Genomic DNA, 16,311 nt, shown 5'->3' on the forward strand with positions numbered 1-16,311 from the left:
ATTTCATAAATTTCTTAGCGTTTCTTCAAGCCAATTTCACCACGATTATTACTACAATTATTCTTGATGCGATTAATGTTTTACTGTATTGGCACTGTAAAAACATTGAAGATGCGTACAGGCAAAAATGCCTTGTGCACGTGTATGGCGATTTTCTATTTCTATTTAAGTTGGTTCCGTGGTGTAGCGGTTATCACGTCTGCTTTACACGCAGAAGGTCGCCAGTTCGATCCCGGCCGGAACCACATCGTTTTTTTTCTGATTTTCATTTTTTTCTCGATATTTCAGGTGCAAAAACGATTGTAACATAATTTTCGACATGAAATTTTTTAAAATACTGTTTATTCGTATGTTCCATTATTATATCATTTGTAATAAAGTAAATCAAATGAATGGCCTCATTAGAGAAATTAGTAGTTAAGGAGATACTCTATTCAATTGAATTTATTAATGTGCTGGTGAGGTTCAGTCAAATTAATAATCTTTTAATGGATTATGGATACTAAACAACATTCAAAAAAGTAATTCATGATTTTTTCAAGTACTTTTATATTTTCGGATATTTCTGAAGAATACTCAAAAATTCTTGTTCACCACAAAATACGGTTTGAATATTAATTTTCATTTAAATTTCAGCCATAAAATTCAAAATCGATCCATCGATGACGTTAGCAGTTAATGTGAATAATGTAATCGTAAATGCGACAACTTTAGGACAAAATGATCGTTTCACATCGAGCTTCTGCGAATTTTTCAACTCGGGACTACTTTTTCGTTTTTGTTTAAATGCATCGATAATTTTTTTTTATTTTCTGTGTTTAAAAATGAAGTATTTCTTGAAAATATCCTATTTTGAAATCGAGGCTTTAAGGTAGTTCTGTATGTACACATTTGCTGCAGTCGTTTTTCTTCATAAAAATAAAATGAATTCGTATCGTTCAAGTGTTCAGAAAAACCACTTCATAATTCTATAATAAAACGCGATATGTTTTTGTTGAAAAACAGTCACCAAAAATCACATCACGTTCCACACCCAAAACCGAGCTCCCTCCTGATAAAGCATTTTCTCAGAGGACGTCAATTTAGGCTCATTGCCGTTAATGTTGTCACATGTTTTCCCAGAGTTATTCCATCTCTGAGATCTGAAGTGTGACATATACTTCAACAAGCTTCTCATATCGATTTCGTTTTTTTCGCCGAAGTGTGGAAAGATCTGAGAGTGCGAGAATCCGCGAGAATGGATGAGAGCTGGTTGCGTGGGTGAACCGTGAGAAAATTGACAGTTGGCTGGTTTGTCTCTTGGTGGTCGACGGTTCGCGACTCCACCGACGATAAAATCAAGTAGCAACGTGAAAACTATTCTCAAGAATTTTCTATAATTCTGAGATCATGTCAAATATGTCACTGTTTATTCGATTAAAATAATTCAAATACACTTTGGACGAACCTTTCTGGTTGAGAAAAATACTTCCTAAATTTCGACGACATGAATTCATTAAGTTTGTCAAAACGATCATACCAAAGATCACAAGATTCTATGAGATTCATTTTCATTATTTTTATAACACGTTGACACTAAATTTGCATATAACGTGGTATTTTGAATTTTCACACTATTCAACATTTCACAGAACATAAAATAAACAGTTTTTCTTGAAGAATTTAATCGAGGGTTGTATTTTTATTCCACCTTCTGCATCTTTGGGTCTTATCATGAAATGAAGTATTTTCTACGGTTGATAAATGCTACGGAAGATGTTACTGCATCGATATCAAGATTGGTATTCCATGATATAGTCACACGTACGTACATTCACATCGTACAATAGTATACAAGCGTAGCTGCAACACGAGACACATTTCTTGCGTCTGAGCGTGAAATCTTTTTCTCCATCGGTTAGCTGAGTGCCGCGCTTCTGCACTCGAGTGTTTCGCTCGGGAGAGGGTGAGTGAAGGGGGATAAAAGGTTTCCTTGTTTAACAAAATAGCGTCGCCGAACCATTAGCCCGACCGCTGTCGTTTCAGTGCGATTCTCTGCTCTCGGCGGATCTTCGAGGGGAATTTTCTATACGATTTTATTCGATCCGCAGTTAAGATCTTTAGACCACGGATCGCACGTTTTTTCTATTTTATATTTTGAGACCTCACAATATTTTCTCTTGACACGAGAAAGTCTTTGTATTTTACTGGTCCACCAAGTATGAGATGTAATTCGACAATTATCGACGATTACAGTTCTTTATTAATTGATTACAGTAACTGATCTTATGACATCACTGACGCACTAACGATGCGATTTATTTTGCAAGGAATTTTCATAGGAAAGTTTTACTTTATCAATGATTTTGCTCCAGGGCTTACTGGCAATAGAGAGATAGAAAAATCAAAATCTCATACTTATTTCATTGTGTTACAATCCATTAAAAAATACCGAAAAAATCCAGAAATCTCTTAAATTACGCAAAAAGAAAAAAAAATAAATGCTAATTTTAAATGTCAAATTCAAACTGTCTTTTTTTGAATACGCGATATTTTTGAAAACGCGGCAACCTCCAATACTCTTAAACCGGATTTCTGATTCAGTTGGAAATTAGTACCGAGAATTTGAATACAATTACCTATTACGTCCAAAGGGGACGAGCAAGGCTTAAGTTAGTTTACTTATTCACTGCCGCCAACCTACACCTGAGTACAGGATTAATGATATCTAATAATATGAAAACAAGAAAAAAATATTGGGAAATATTATTATTGAGAAGAATATGAGAATAAAATTATGGAATCTGAATCTGAAATTTACGCTTACGGTCCCATACGGGCCCCGGAAGAAGGTGATGGGTCCCTCAAATCAAATAACACAATGACGAGCAAGGCATTCGACGTGTCTTTTCTAACATCGTAGCAGTATTCGAAAACAAGTGTTTTCGTATAAGACGAAAAAATTAGTATCATTGATATTGGCTAGTTTTTTAAATGAATGAATTATCACCACACTATGAGATGTAAAAAAAAAATTAAGATTGAAGTATTATTGTAGTTGTATTTCAAAGTGAAACTACGAAATCATCTTCAAGCATAGAGGTCCGGCAGTCGAGTCGTTACAACGCAGCAAATTAATTTTCTAAAGATACTTCATAGTGATTCCACTCGTAGAATTTCTTATCCACAGAAAGAGCTGCCATCTTATTGAAAGACTACTAGAAGCAACTAAGAGTATTCTAAACCTAAGAGTATTCTAAAAGCTAAGTTAAAGATGCCATGAGAGTAGACCGATTGGACTTCATACAGATTTTAGGGCTGAGGTGGTTAAAGTTGAAATGATAGCGGTAGAGCCGCAAAGAAAAAAATTAAGGTTCTACTTCATTTCTATTAGTAGCGAAATACGAAAAACTCCATGAAATCAATTTATTTTACTAACAAAAATAATATTTAATCTCTACAATGTTGACAGAAATTGTAAATATCAAATGAAACGGTCATCGAAACATCATCACCAAATAATCTATGACTATTGATATAAAACTCATCGCCCAGTGCCGATGGATTCCAGACTCTATGAATATAAAAAAAGTAAAAAAAATGATGATAATGTACGTAAACCAGTTAGTCAACAAAGTGCAATTGAGTGTTACTAAATCGACTCTTCGAGGTTTTGCCGAGTTGACTTTCGCGACTTTTCAATTTGGCTCGCATTTTCCCCTCCGTTTACGACTTTCCTCGACTTCTTTACTCTGCCTGGAAACACTTTTGTGCCAATCGAGTAACCCTTGTACGTGTCGACCGCGAGGGTGCACGTCTCCAATACACGTATATACGATCATCAATTGTAAAAGCACGCCCCAGGGGTTGTTTCGAAGCGACGCCCATAGACCAATCGTGGAAGCGAACTCCTGGAAGTTCGCAGCTTCGCGCAGGCTTTTGGGCGTGGCCTCGGAACAACCCTTAGCCTCAAGATCATCGCTGGATCACGAATCCCCTTCCCGTGTTTCTTCGGAGGTAAAATCGGACTCGCTACCGAGCTTCCATGACTTCAAAGCCAAAAAATCAGGAATCATAGATCACACCGTAAACCCTCGAGAGAACAGACCGGTCATGATCCATCGTGACCGAATGAGATCGTCCACAGTGACCGAGTAATTCAACTAATTTGTTACGTTTTTCACTCCAATGGTGCATACGCTTTTTCATACGATTGGTGCAGTTTGTTTATATCGAATGAAGTAGCACATCATTTTTTCCAAGTTCTTGTGCTAATTAGAAAGTGAAGGCACGTGTGTGACCTTTCAGCGATCTCAACTTTGACTTGGTGTGAAATTGAGAGATCCGCAGATTCATTTGACCTTTAGTGAAACAGTACCAATGTAAGTGTTCAACTGTTTTATTGATTTTTAACGAAATATCGAGGTGACAAATCGAAGTGAACTTTGGTGGACATTCCAAGACGTATTTTCTCATTTGATTTTGGAGCCTTTTTCCTCCTTTGAAAGTACAGAACTTTCAAACCTTTTCAAGTCACTTTTTCGTGTCGACGTATATTTTTTCTGATGCTATTTTAAAGTTTTTTCGAGTCGTTAAAATGTATGCATGGATACTCGGATGGAGGCCTCCAATATTTAAACATTAAGAAAATCATTTGTCAATCGTTCATTTATTTTTCGAATTTTTATTGCCAAAAATGTTATCTTAAAGATGAAGAAGATTTATCGCAGAACTAGTATTGAGTTAAGAAGATTTGAAGAAGATTTATTGCAGAACTAGTATTGAGTTAAGTAAAATTTTGTTTCCACAGAATTTGGTGTTTGTTCAATTAGAAAGCTTGGTTTTGTCCTGAGTGTGTAACAACAATGACATCTATTGCTTCCGAACGAATTTGCTCCAAAACTCTGCAAAAAGTCTTGCACTGCATTAGTAAATTGAAAAAAAAAATCCCATCTTCAATTTCATTGACTGACACAAAATGTTGAAATGAATTTTTAATTCATTACAAATTCTCGTAAGCGCATATTTCGACTCCTGGCTCGTGGGCACGTGCTGGTCATCATATCAGGGCTCTTCGGTTCGTTTAGTTACGTCGTGCGTTAACGCACCTGTAAAACATGTTTTCCGGTGTCGCACCACATAATTACAGGTTGTTCAGGATAAAGCCCATTATTATAATATCACGGCCGATGGCAAGCATATGTCAAAGGCTTATTATAGGTGCATGTGTCCCGGTTGAGTATCCATCAAAATCAAATAATCGCCAAAATTTAATTTTATGAAAAAAAAAAAATCGTTGAAAAGTAATTTTTTTAACATTACCAATATGTTCACATTTTACTTATCGTTACTTTCCGGTGAATCGTTTCTCTTCACAATTTGTGACCATATTGTGAATAATTTATTAAAAAATCTAAAAAAAAGCATGTTAAAAATGTTGTTTTTTTTTAAATTTTCCTTCGTTAACTTAATTTCAGTTCTTGGGTTTTTTATCTGCCGATAGCAGGCTATTCTTTTACATGAATAAACGTTGCATCCTGAATTTCCGAAATTTATTCCGGCGCTTGGTGTCTAAAATCCACGATATCTTGAGACAGTTTTTCACTCTTCGGATCAAAAGCTCTCGGTAGTAGTTCAAGGAAGAAACATTCGTTTTTCCGGTGATAGTGTAAAAGCTAAATATCAGGAATCTTTAACCGCGAAAAAATGGGACGCAGTCCAGGGGTCAGAAACGTGCTTTACCATTTCACAGTGATAAGGATTTGAAAAAAATGTAATGAATCGCCAATTGTCAGCAAAGTTTCGAAGAGATGCCAGATGCTATCGTTCAAATCACTTTCAGCGACGGACTCCGCCAGGGCACAATAAAATAGGGTTATTCAGCGATTTCCTTACGAAGAACGACGAAGAAAATGAATGCTTTTTCCGGATATCAATATCAACGGGTTATACCGTCATATTGCTGGTCGTGGTCTATAACCCGTTCGTGTCGTGGACATATGCACGTATATACGTATATACTGATACCTTAACAGAGGGGCGATCGGAGTCACAGTGTGCATACCGAAGTTGCTCAAGTCACGCAATCACTGTGACATTCGTGTGAAGTCAGCACGTGTTTGCGGGTACCGGAACAGAGCGAGAGCCCACGGTGCAAGTCAAATTAAAATATGCAGCCAAATCGTATCATTTTTTAAATTCAAAGCTTTTTTCGACCCATGGCCTAGTCCAATGCTAGTTTTAATGATCGAGGAATAGTCGACGATTGTGTGCGGAACGTTGGTAAGGAGCTTGATACCGGTTCAAAAAACCGGGAGCGAAATAAAAAGTAAATTTTCAATAAATCGAATAGGGTTTTTCATCATTCAGATACTTTTGGACATACGGACATTTATTATTTGACGTTTTGCATAATAATAAAAAAAAAAACTTCATTTCATAAGCGAGTCCTTCATTACACGGTAATTCATTCATTTCGCAGTGTTTGAAGAGTCAATAGGAACTCACGCGGACGCTGACGTGTGAGTTAATGGAATAGTGTATCGTCATCGTGGGTAATTCGAGATGTTAATTTCGGTGACGTTTCATCCGTCGCATTTGTACCAAGTTAAAATCCGATCAGCATTTTTTATGTGAAGTAAGCCACGTGTTGCGTGACGTCGAAAAAAATTAGCATTGGAATACAAACGCGTTATCCTTGCGTGTCCTTCCAACCTTCATCTTTTCATCTCACGAAGACCCTTTCGGTTTCATCGTTCTTAAATGCTCTTCTCTCCTCACCCTGTTTATGGAACCGCGACACCTTGCGCGGGAGCCAAACTATCGGAAAGTCATCGAAACGACATTAGACGCGAGCCTCTCGATTTTACGGTACACATATTTATTAATATATGCCGGGCTCGTGTGTGCGGAAAGCTTTGTCAAAGTCCCACAGTGATCGATGCTCCTCATATTATCAAAATACGCGCAACACAATTTACACATTTTCAGTAGCGGATGATCTTCATTTTACTTTCCTCCCTGTGCATCTCTATCGAACGTTTGTTTTTATTTAAGCGTGGTGAAAAGACCGTCTGACCATTTTTTTCATGCAACCTACTTTTTTTTAATTCTCATAGGAAAATTCGTATTGAAAAAGATATTCATGAGTGTAATTACTTGCAACTGATCTCATTGCCTGAATATTTTATTTTGATTGTGCACAAATATTTTGTGCCCACGTTTCGTACTGCTGTGATACAATGAAGCATTAATTATTCTTCGAATTAGGCAGCAAAAATACCGAGTAATTCAGTATTTTCTTCTCACTATAAACAACTTTTGAATGATCGCGGTTTTGTTTTGAGTCGATAAAGTAACCTGTTTCAGACCCGTTGCAGATCGTCGACTTGTTGATGCGGAATTCTTGAACTCGGTATTTCAAAGATTAAAAATAAATGAAGCAAACGATTGAAAAACGATTAATTCTTCTTGACTACACTTCGATGGCGACTCTCCCTCACGATTTACCCCAATTTTTTCGCCCTCTCGTTGACATTTCGACTTTTCGAGGTAACGTATGTGCGGAACATATGTTGCCGGTTGGTCCGGAGTCGCGTGGGTCACGCTCTTCTCATACATGTGGACAGACACTGAAAACGAAGTTAAATAATTCGCCCCTCAATCGCCGCGACCCAGCGTAATTGCACACCGCTAAAAAGCCCTGCTGCAGTCTAAACAGAGGGTAACTAATAACACACGAAACATACGGGATATATTTTTATCAACACACCCACAACTGCGTATGTAACGCCACAGTTTTGCGTGAGGGCTGCAACGCACGTGGGCAAGCAATGTCACGTATTCCACGGATGCGTAATTATCCCTCGACCAACATTCTTGTTTTTGATTTTTCGCACTCTGACGAATGGACTGATGCACCTGTCGCTCTTAAAACTGAGCAAAAATGGTCTCCGTTGATTCGTCTTCGGCCGATCGGGTGGGATTGACTCGTTTGAAATTCCAGATTGCATCAAGAATTTAAAGTATTGAGAAGCTTGTCTCAAGATTTTTCATTGAAAGTGATGAACGAAAATGCATATTTGAACCCAGCAAACAGGCTTTGATCATTTTCGTAATCTTGATGCAAACTTCCCATAAACTCGAGACTTTTTCATCAAAGTTACAAAAATTATACAACTTTGTTCAAAATATACTAAAAACCGAAATCGTTAAGCGCAGAGAACCGTCGCAGAAATTTCGGTTCAATCGTATCACCATCGAATTTCTTTATAAAATAAAATTTCGAGTTTTCTTTCCTGCCAAAGATGCATCGGATGGTTCTAAAATATTTCGATATGACGTTGCAATGTTTTCGTTTTCCAAGAACTTCCACGAATGTGCGTTGCGATCGTCGGCTTCCCATCAACGAATATATTTATATGCAAGCATCAAGGAAAATGGTGGTTTCAGAAACGTGTCTGGTTTACCGGACTCGTGGTTGGGAAAGGGGTGCGACAACGCAACGGATTCGTTCAACCCCATATTCGTACGAGAAGACTTTTACTCGTTATTCAATACAAAGCTACGTATACGCGTACATGCGATACTGAGAAAGAAGAAGATAACAGAAGAGAGCAGCGAGCAAGGAACCGCTTCGTGTGTGCATATGTGTGTGTGTGTGTGTTTGTGTGCGTCCGAGTCGATCGAGGCTGCTGGTCCGTCGCCTCGTGTCGTCGTTGCATTATTAAGCCTGGGAAACCTACAGGTGGCTTCTGGTTCCCGGTTATGGCAACGCGGTGTCTATGGTCTCCTATTAGCGTGAAAAAGGACCCTTTGCGCCCACGCCAGGAACGCCCCGGGGCTCGCGAACAGCGAACACCACGAGAGCGAGGGATGATTGTTGGAGGGTGAAAAAAGAGAGAAGGGAAAAAGATATAACCTCGTAAAAGTCACTTTTTCAAGTACACATCTCATATATATATGTATAGAAACGCACCCGTTCACGTATAAAGACAACACATTGCTCAATACAATGGAACGATTCGTATATACGCAGAAAAAACACTGGCAAAGTGCCGATTCTGATCTAACAACTTATTCCACGGTATTTTGGTAGCCTTGGTAGCTTTCCCATTTGTACAATTCGCGTCTTGTTTCTACAAACTGCCAAGAATATTCGAGGACCATTTGAATTATTATTGAAAAAAGTTTTTTACAAAAGTCAAATGAAAAATAACACTTTTTTGACCAAACTGTAGAATCCGAAATTATGATAAAATTAGAAGTTTAATGTTGTGCAGAGTCTCGAAAAATAGTTCAAATACTCTGCCAACGACTTGAGGAAATAGTAGCAGAATACAAGCCTCTATCGTTATCATTCATTTTACAGTAAAGCATGCAAGCTCGGTGACGTTCAGCCGAAAGAGAAGGTGTATAAGCTAGTTTTATACACTTAGAACCATAAAGTTGTTTGCACATTCTAATAATACGGATTCAAAGCCATTGTCGGAGTTGGAACAACGTTGGTAAAGTCGTTCTGTTAGCGATGAGTCGTCATACACATTCTGAGATTTGAATTATTCATGAGAATAGCATCGTTCAACACTGTTCATCTAGTTTTCCTCAGAGGTTCATAGGAGTTTGTCAATTCCATAAATATTGCTTTATGGAACATGCTGAAGGAATGTGTATGATTAGAAAACGAGATTGGTAGTTTGTAACTAAGAGATTTTCGTTTTTTTCAATTGAACAAAATTTTTAGGAGATGCGTAAATGGATATTTTTATTGCTAAGCGTTTTCGAAGTGCCCCGAGACATGAATAAAAATTCGGCGTAGCTGCATGAACTCAATTTTGTATTTTATCAGTGAAAAATTCTGATTGGAGATTCGGCGATTAAACAAACATTAAATGGACAATCAATTTTTTGAGTTAATCAATAATAGGGCATTTTATAATGTGAGAAAAAATATAAAAATGCATGCTTATGGTAGATTTCGTAAAAAGTTAACAAGAAACGTCAACATTCGTTCATAAAAATGCGATGTAAATTTTATAACTCAGTTTTAAAAATCGTCGTTTTTCATCTGTTTTTCAAATGTCTAAAACGCCATCCGTCATATTGGATTCCAATGTGACGTCACTCCCATGGTAAACAATCTAGATTTTTATCGTGCGCTCTGTGTTATTTTGAAATTTTACCAGTTATTATCACGTTTGTGGACTTTTGGCTTTTATTTCATTGAAATCGCATCATGGCAGACAGTTTTGTAAAAGCAGAAAGTATAAATCTACCAATGATAAATACGTTGATGGTGAGACGATGAATCCACAATTTTTGTGGCGTTTTTACACTTGTATTATTGCATTCAGGCACAGGACACCAATTATATACATTTTAATTCATTATTTTCCCAAATCTTATTACTTGGTCTTTCGCAGTCGTATTGTTTACCAACGGAGTGACGTCACAAACCAAAACACCATGGCGGCTAGCGTTTCCGCGCGAAAATTCGGAATCATAAATAAAAAAAGAGTTTTTAAGACACTTTTCGGTCTTACAAAATGAAAATGAAAATTCTACCGGTCCATTACGATCTCAGGATTAATTTAAAACAGTTTCTTAAAAAAGATGTAATATCCTATGATCTAAAAAGCTGGAAATAGTGGGAAATTATGATACCTGGTTAATATGAAAAAAATTTGTTGCAGTTAGACGTGAGAGAAAATGGAAGAAAATGGTCGAGGAGAGTCTCTGTGCAAAGTATGCGGTGACAAAGCGTCGGGAAAGCACTATGGCGTACCCAGTTGCGACGGTTGTCGCGGTTTCTTCAAGCGGTCGATCCGCAGGTACGCAAGGTAATGATGATTATTGATTATCGATTTCATAAACACAGCGAATTCCACATAACGTTGTAATCGGGGAACCCGGTTATGGAGAACGAATAATGTTCGCTCATCCGTCAACCCGATAAACGTGAAATTATTTGAATGGTTTTTTTCCCCGATCTGAACTACTGAAGAAATCTGGACTACGTTTGTAAGGAAAATGGGCGGTGCGTTGTTGATGTTTCTCGCAGAAATCAGTGCCAAGCTTGCAGATTCACCAAATGTCTTCAAGTTAACATGAAACGAGATGGTGAGTATATATTCCAGTCTCATGTTTTGCATTATTTTCATATACAATTCCACAAACATTAAAAACAATTATTTTCATATGATCATATAAACATTTACTTATGGAAGCCAGGAGTATACACGATTTTCACTCGACAAAATGGATTCAACTCAATGAACGAGTTTTCGTTTCCAGTTTTCTATTCTCACAATATAATTTCATACCAAGTACTCACTACATGAATTACCGCAATGATTTATGAACACAATTATTTTGTCATGAGTTTGGCTGGATTTACGGTTTAAGCAGTGGACAAGGGTAAACTCTGATCAATCAGTCAGGATTTAATTGCGAATTATCATTTTTCATAGTTGAGGCTGATTCGAATGCATCGGTAAATGAAACGAAATCTTCGATTAATTTCCTTAAGTAGGCAATAAAAAAGCGTGTTTTCATTGATATCATCAGCGAATCACTTTTAGACTACCCTCAGACCAATTTTTTCCCAAACCATCTTTTATCGAGGGGCATCAGGAGATGAAAGTCGATATTTGTTGACATGTCAGTAAAAAAACACGCTTTGCAATTCTCAATATGGAATGCATCGGTAATGGGTAGGGTTTGTTTATTCCTCAGTGATTTGATCCTCCCCCGGAGGTTCGATCACCGAAAAAAATCCTTTCTATATTCATATACGTTCCACCGAAAATACACTTAAATATGAGGCATCTCTCGTAATCGATCCACTTCTGGAAAGCACTCTGTGCAACGGAGTGTAAACAAAACTGGGCGACTGTACGTGTCGCATCCCTGCGTGACCGATCTCTAAAACATATTACAATGCATGAACCCACATAGCACTTTTTTGTGTAATCTCAAACAGCGAGAGAAGAGAGAGAGAGCGGAAGAGTAGCCGAAAAAATGGATCGCAATGCACGAAACTCTAGGAGAGTTCCTGAGGGTTTCGTGCATGCTTAGTCTGTCCTTTCCCCATGGTTACACATGTATATGTGCGGTGTGTCAGAAACAGGCTTGCGTTCACAGCTTTTGTAAACACACTGCCCCGCGAACAGCTTTTTTCCTACCCTCCAACCAGGTCCGGTCTTCACTATGAGAGCGATAATCCAAACACTTGATTGCATCAAGATATCAATTAGCACTGCCCAAGAGGAGTCCATTAAGTATATACAACTTAATGCAGCAAGGGATGAAAATGTAGACACACCAAACACAGATATAGTGTCGAGGGTTGACACATTATTCGAGGGTTTGGAATCGCGATCGCAATTTTCTTCTGTTTGTATATGGAGCTCCTTATGATGTAGCTCGATAAAACAATTTGAATTGAATGAATTCCGAATTGCTTGTTAAACTGTTTTTATTGGGAATTTCGAAATATGCTTTCGGCGATTCATTTATCCCGGAGATCAGGCTTCTTGCAGTTATTTCGATACACTGAGAAAAAAAATTGTTGTAACCACTAAATGTTTTTAATTGATATTTTTGTTGCTTAATCTGACTAACATTTGCTTGCGATAAATAAGGAATAGTTCATTTATCCGAATCACTCAATTTTTTTATGTGGATTAACTAAACGAGGGAAACCAAATCTTTTGTTCGAAGAATTCGAAATGTTTGTTCATTTCTACTTAAATCATATACACTCTTGTGATATATTTATTTAATTATCAAGTACTGAAATATCTAAACGGTTTTGTGGAGAATGATAAATATTTTATATATCGAATCCTACTGATCAGTTCAATATACTAGCCAACATGATTTGTGAAAAATAACAAATAATTTTGATTGTCGGATTTTTTCTTCGTGTAGCTTAACTAAATGTTATCGACGACGAACCAAATCAATTATCTGCACAAATGTCTACCTCGAAAAGAAGTTCAATATATTTTAAAACATTTTGCAAACTCAGTTTGAAGATTTTCTTACCACAACCCAATTTACGGAGATTCAATATACAATTATTTTCGTGCCCACAATATATGACGTTAGAGTAACCCCCAAATATCGTCACATAACCCTCAGTTTCGTTAATCCAAATCGATATCTATTAAAATCATTATCTAAATATTTTAGTTGAATTGAACATTTTTCAAGTGTTCCAACCAAATTTTGTTCTCAGTGTATTCTATTGTACGATTTTATGAATCGTAAGCGCTTCCTCTGCAATAAATAGCAAGTTCACGTCATTTTTTTTCTCAATCTTCGTAAAAAAATGTTATATTTTCATTGATTTTATTGAGCCTTGAAGCAACACAAATTTATACTTCGAGGGAGTAAAGAATTTTCATAGGGTTTTATGCCCCCGTGAGAAGAAAACTGAAGTTTTTGAGTTCTCGTTCTGCATGGGAGAGAAAAATCGAGGGAGGATGTATATATTTCGTTTGCTCTCTCTCTCTCTCTTTCTCTCGCTCCCCTCTCTTCTCTTTTTCTCGCTCTCTTACGTCGTGGAGGCACAGAACACGAGTGCTTTAGATGTTCGGTTACAGTTGAGAAAAGATTTCGAAAGGAAGTGTCATTTTCAGCTGTTCAACACGAGAGAGCACCGAGAAGTACGTCATCTTTGGTTACCGCAACGAGAAGAGGTGCCGCAGGAATTTATCCGGGAATCTCTCACGTCTACCACACTGCCACGAGCCCCTATCATTCCCTCTTGTATCCGGCGCTTTTCCCATTCAAACCGAGCATGCCTACGTTCACCCCAAGTATCGGTGAGTTTTCCTCCGTACCAATAAAACTTTTCGTTTGACCCATTATCTTTTATGGAGACCGGAATACCGCTATCGCTATCAAAAAATTCTTCAAATTATCAGTCTTCATATTATACAAAACTATCATTATTTTTCCTGTTCCAAACCTAGCTGACGATTATTTTCATCAAATTCATTAATGTACTTGAAAAATGAATTTCTCGTGATATTTTCTATTCTCTTCTATTCGTAGCACATTTTTTGCCGCGTCCTACAACCGAGCCATTGTCAACGAGTAATGGGAATGAAGATGAAGTCACAAGCTCCGAAGAAGCTAACACCGTTGCTCACCGAAACGAGCAGAAAGGTATGCCAACGGTCTCTTTTTCCGAATTTTTATCAAATTCGAAAATTTTAATAGCTCGTTCCTTAAAAAAATTAAGTTGATATCATGCAGCATTTGATTTTAAAGATGGAACAAAGTTTATTTATTTATTTAGTTATTTATATCATTCACAACATAATAAAAAAAATAAAAAAAAAAAAAACAGAAAACTTATCTTTTTATTTTCGTTTCGAATAGTAGCTTTTAAGTCCATCGGACCTATTCGTTCGATCGTTCGACTACCAAAATAAATTCAACGATCTACCTCGATTCGCGCGAAAACTTGGAGAGGTGGAATCGAGTCGCGGAGAAATATTTTGCTCGAATTGTATATGTTAAAATTTGTAGATAGAATTCGGGTTCCATTTTCTCGTTACAACTGATTATGTAAAAAAAATGTATGGAGTTGTAGTGAATTAAGTTAGTGTTATGAATTAACATTAAACTGAACAACACATCGGTGCGTAGATTCCGTGAGTGGACGTCTTGCAGGACCCATTATCGGTCACACCTTATCGGAATATGGAGTTTCGAGTTTGTCGCTATTACCATCGGAAAATGTTTACGAATCGGCTGCGAAGCTTTTGTTTTTAGCTGTCAAATGGGCCAGGAGTATCCCCTCATTTTTGGAGGTACGTTCACACATCGAGATAAAAATACTAATTTTTTTGTATAGAAATCCAAAAAATTTCGCACCGATACCAAACTATTCATGACTGTTCCAGTTGTCGTTCAGAGACCAGGCGATTCTCTTGGAAGAATCCTGGAGCGAGCTCTTTGTTCTGACTGCAGCACAATGGAATTTTCCAGTAGACGAAACGAGTCTCGTCTCCATGACTCTGCCAACCGAGAGGAAGCGGATTCTCGTCGACGAAGCCAGAAGACTTCGGGAACTGTTGACGAGATTTGCTATACTCAGAGTCGATCATTCCGAGTACGCTTGCCTTAAAGCTATCGTACTATTCAAAGGAGGTGAGAAATTCATTTTCTCCGGGACGGTTCATTTTTTCGTATCAAATGAATAATTTTGTTTAAAGTACAAACCACTGACCAATCTCAGAAATTAATTTTAAAAATATCCCAGTCGACAAATCGTCGATTTACGATGAAAAAACTCTTTTCTGTATAGCCGCAATTCAACGATTTTTTTCCAGAGTCACGAGGGTTGGAAGATGCCGGCAGAGTGTCGACAATACAGGAACAGACCGTGGCCGTCCTCGGCGAAAGGGGTGCAGGACGGGTAGGTCGCTTGCTGCTTCTGTTACCACCGGCGCGAGCTCTATGTCGAGGTACGCTTCAAGAGCTCCTGTTCAAGCCAACAGTCGGTGACGTCAGTGTCGAAAGATTATTAGGAGATATGGTCAGAGCGACACGGCCGGCCTAATGATTTTCGTCATCGTTACAACGCTGTGCAAGAGTCAAAATCCTCTCTATTTGAAAACCGCGTGCAATCGAAAAAGAATAAAGAAACAACAAAGCCATGAAATTGTCTAAAGAGGTGTAAATAGATGGAACATCGAGTAGAAAATTGTGCCATAGTTTATGTGCAAATTGTCTCTAGTCCACTGAATTAATACGTTCTTTCAAACGAGGGCATATACGTTGTTCATCGATTTTCGAATATTTGAGCTGTGCTTAATAAAACCGTGTTCGACGGAAATAGATTTCATGAAAAAAAAAGTCGAATTTGTGAAGGCCCGAATTCATTGTTACTCGTGACGAAGTAAACACTTATAGTTTTATTTTTCAATTTATGTCTGTATTACGTCGTATGCGAGAAAACAATTAGCTTTAAAAAGTGAGGATCCATTGTAAGATATTTATTACCAGTAGAAACGTTATAAAATTTTGAACAAGAAACAAAAAATGGATAAAACATGCGGCTATCGAATAAGACTGTCTCATGTTGCTGTATTACTATTCATGGGTCACGAGATTTCGAGGATCTTGTCGATTGCTCCTGATTGGTATTTCCTTCACTGACCTCTTCACATCTCCTGTTCATTTTTTAACCGATCGATCCAATTCTCGACAGAGCACAAGTGCAGTGGAACACCTTGATCCACTGTAACTTAGCTTTGTTTCCTCAGAAATCGATGCATCTTTCAAATACCTTAAATCAAGATGTGACTAACGATG

The 16,311-nt window shown here is 37.6% G+C and overlaps 1 protein-coding gene and 1 non-coding gene across 2 annotated transcripts; both read left to right on the plus strand.

Moving 5' to 3' along the window:
• Positions 1-172: 172 nt before the first annotated feature.
• On the plus strand, positions 173-245 carry TRNAV-UAC (transfer RNA valine (anticodon UAC)). The gene has a single exon. It is a non-coding gene; the product is annotated as a tRNA-Val (tRNA).
• A 10,441-nt stretch (positions 246-10,686) lies between these two features.
• LOC122409286 (protein dissatisfaction-like) lies at positions 10,687-15,832 on the plus strand. Its single transcript, XM_043416719.1, has 7 exons — positions 10,687-10,817; positions 10,982-11,097; positions 13,623-13,808; positions 14,041-14,154; positions 14,641-14,804; positions 14,898-15,144; positions 15,327-15,832. The coding sequence occupies exons 1-7, from the start codon at positions 10,687-10,689 to the stop codon at positions 15,554-15,556; spliced, it is 1,188 nt and encodes a 395-aa protein (XP_043272654.1). The 3' UTR covers positions 15,557-15,832.
• Positions 15,833-16,311: the final 479 nt, after the last annotated feature.

This window comes from Venturia canescens, chromosome 1 (assembly GCF_019457755.1).
Source record: "Venturia canescens isolate UGA chromosome 1, ASM1945775v1, whole genome shotgun sequence".
Classification (NCBI taxonomy): domain Eukaryota; kingdom Metazoa; phylum Arthropoda; class Insecta; order Hymenoptera; family Ichneumonidae; genus Venturia; species Venturia canescens.

Coding starts and splice junctions, on each gene's coding strand:
- LOC122409286 (XM_043416719.1), top strand. CDS start 10,687: ATGGAAGAAAATGGTCGAGGAGAGTCTCTGTGCAAAGTATGCGGTGAC. Junction 11,098..13,622: donor AGTTAACATGAAACGAGATG/GTGAGTATATAT, acceptor TGTCATTTTCAG/CTGTTCAACACGAGAGAGCA. Junction 15,145..15,326: donor TATCGTACTATTCAAAGGAG/GTGAGAAATTCA, acceptor ATTTTTTTCCAG/AGTCACGAGGGTTGGAAGAT.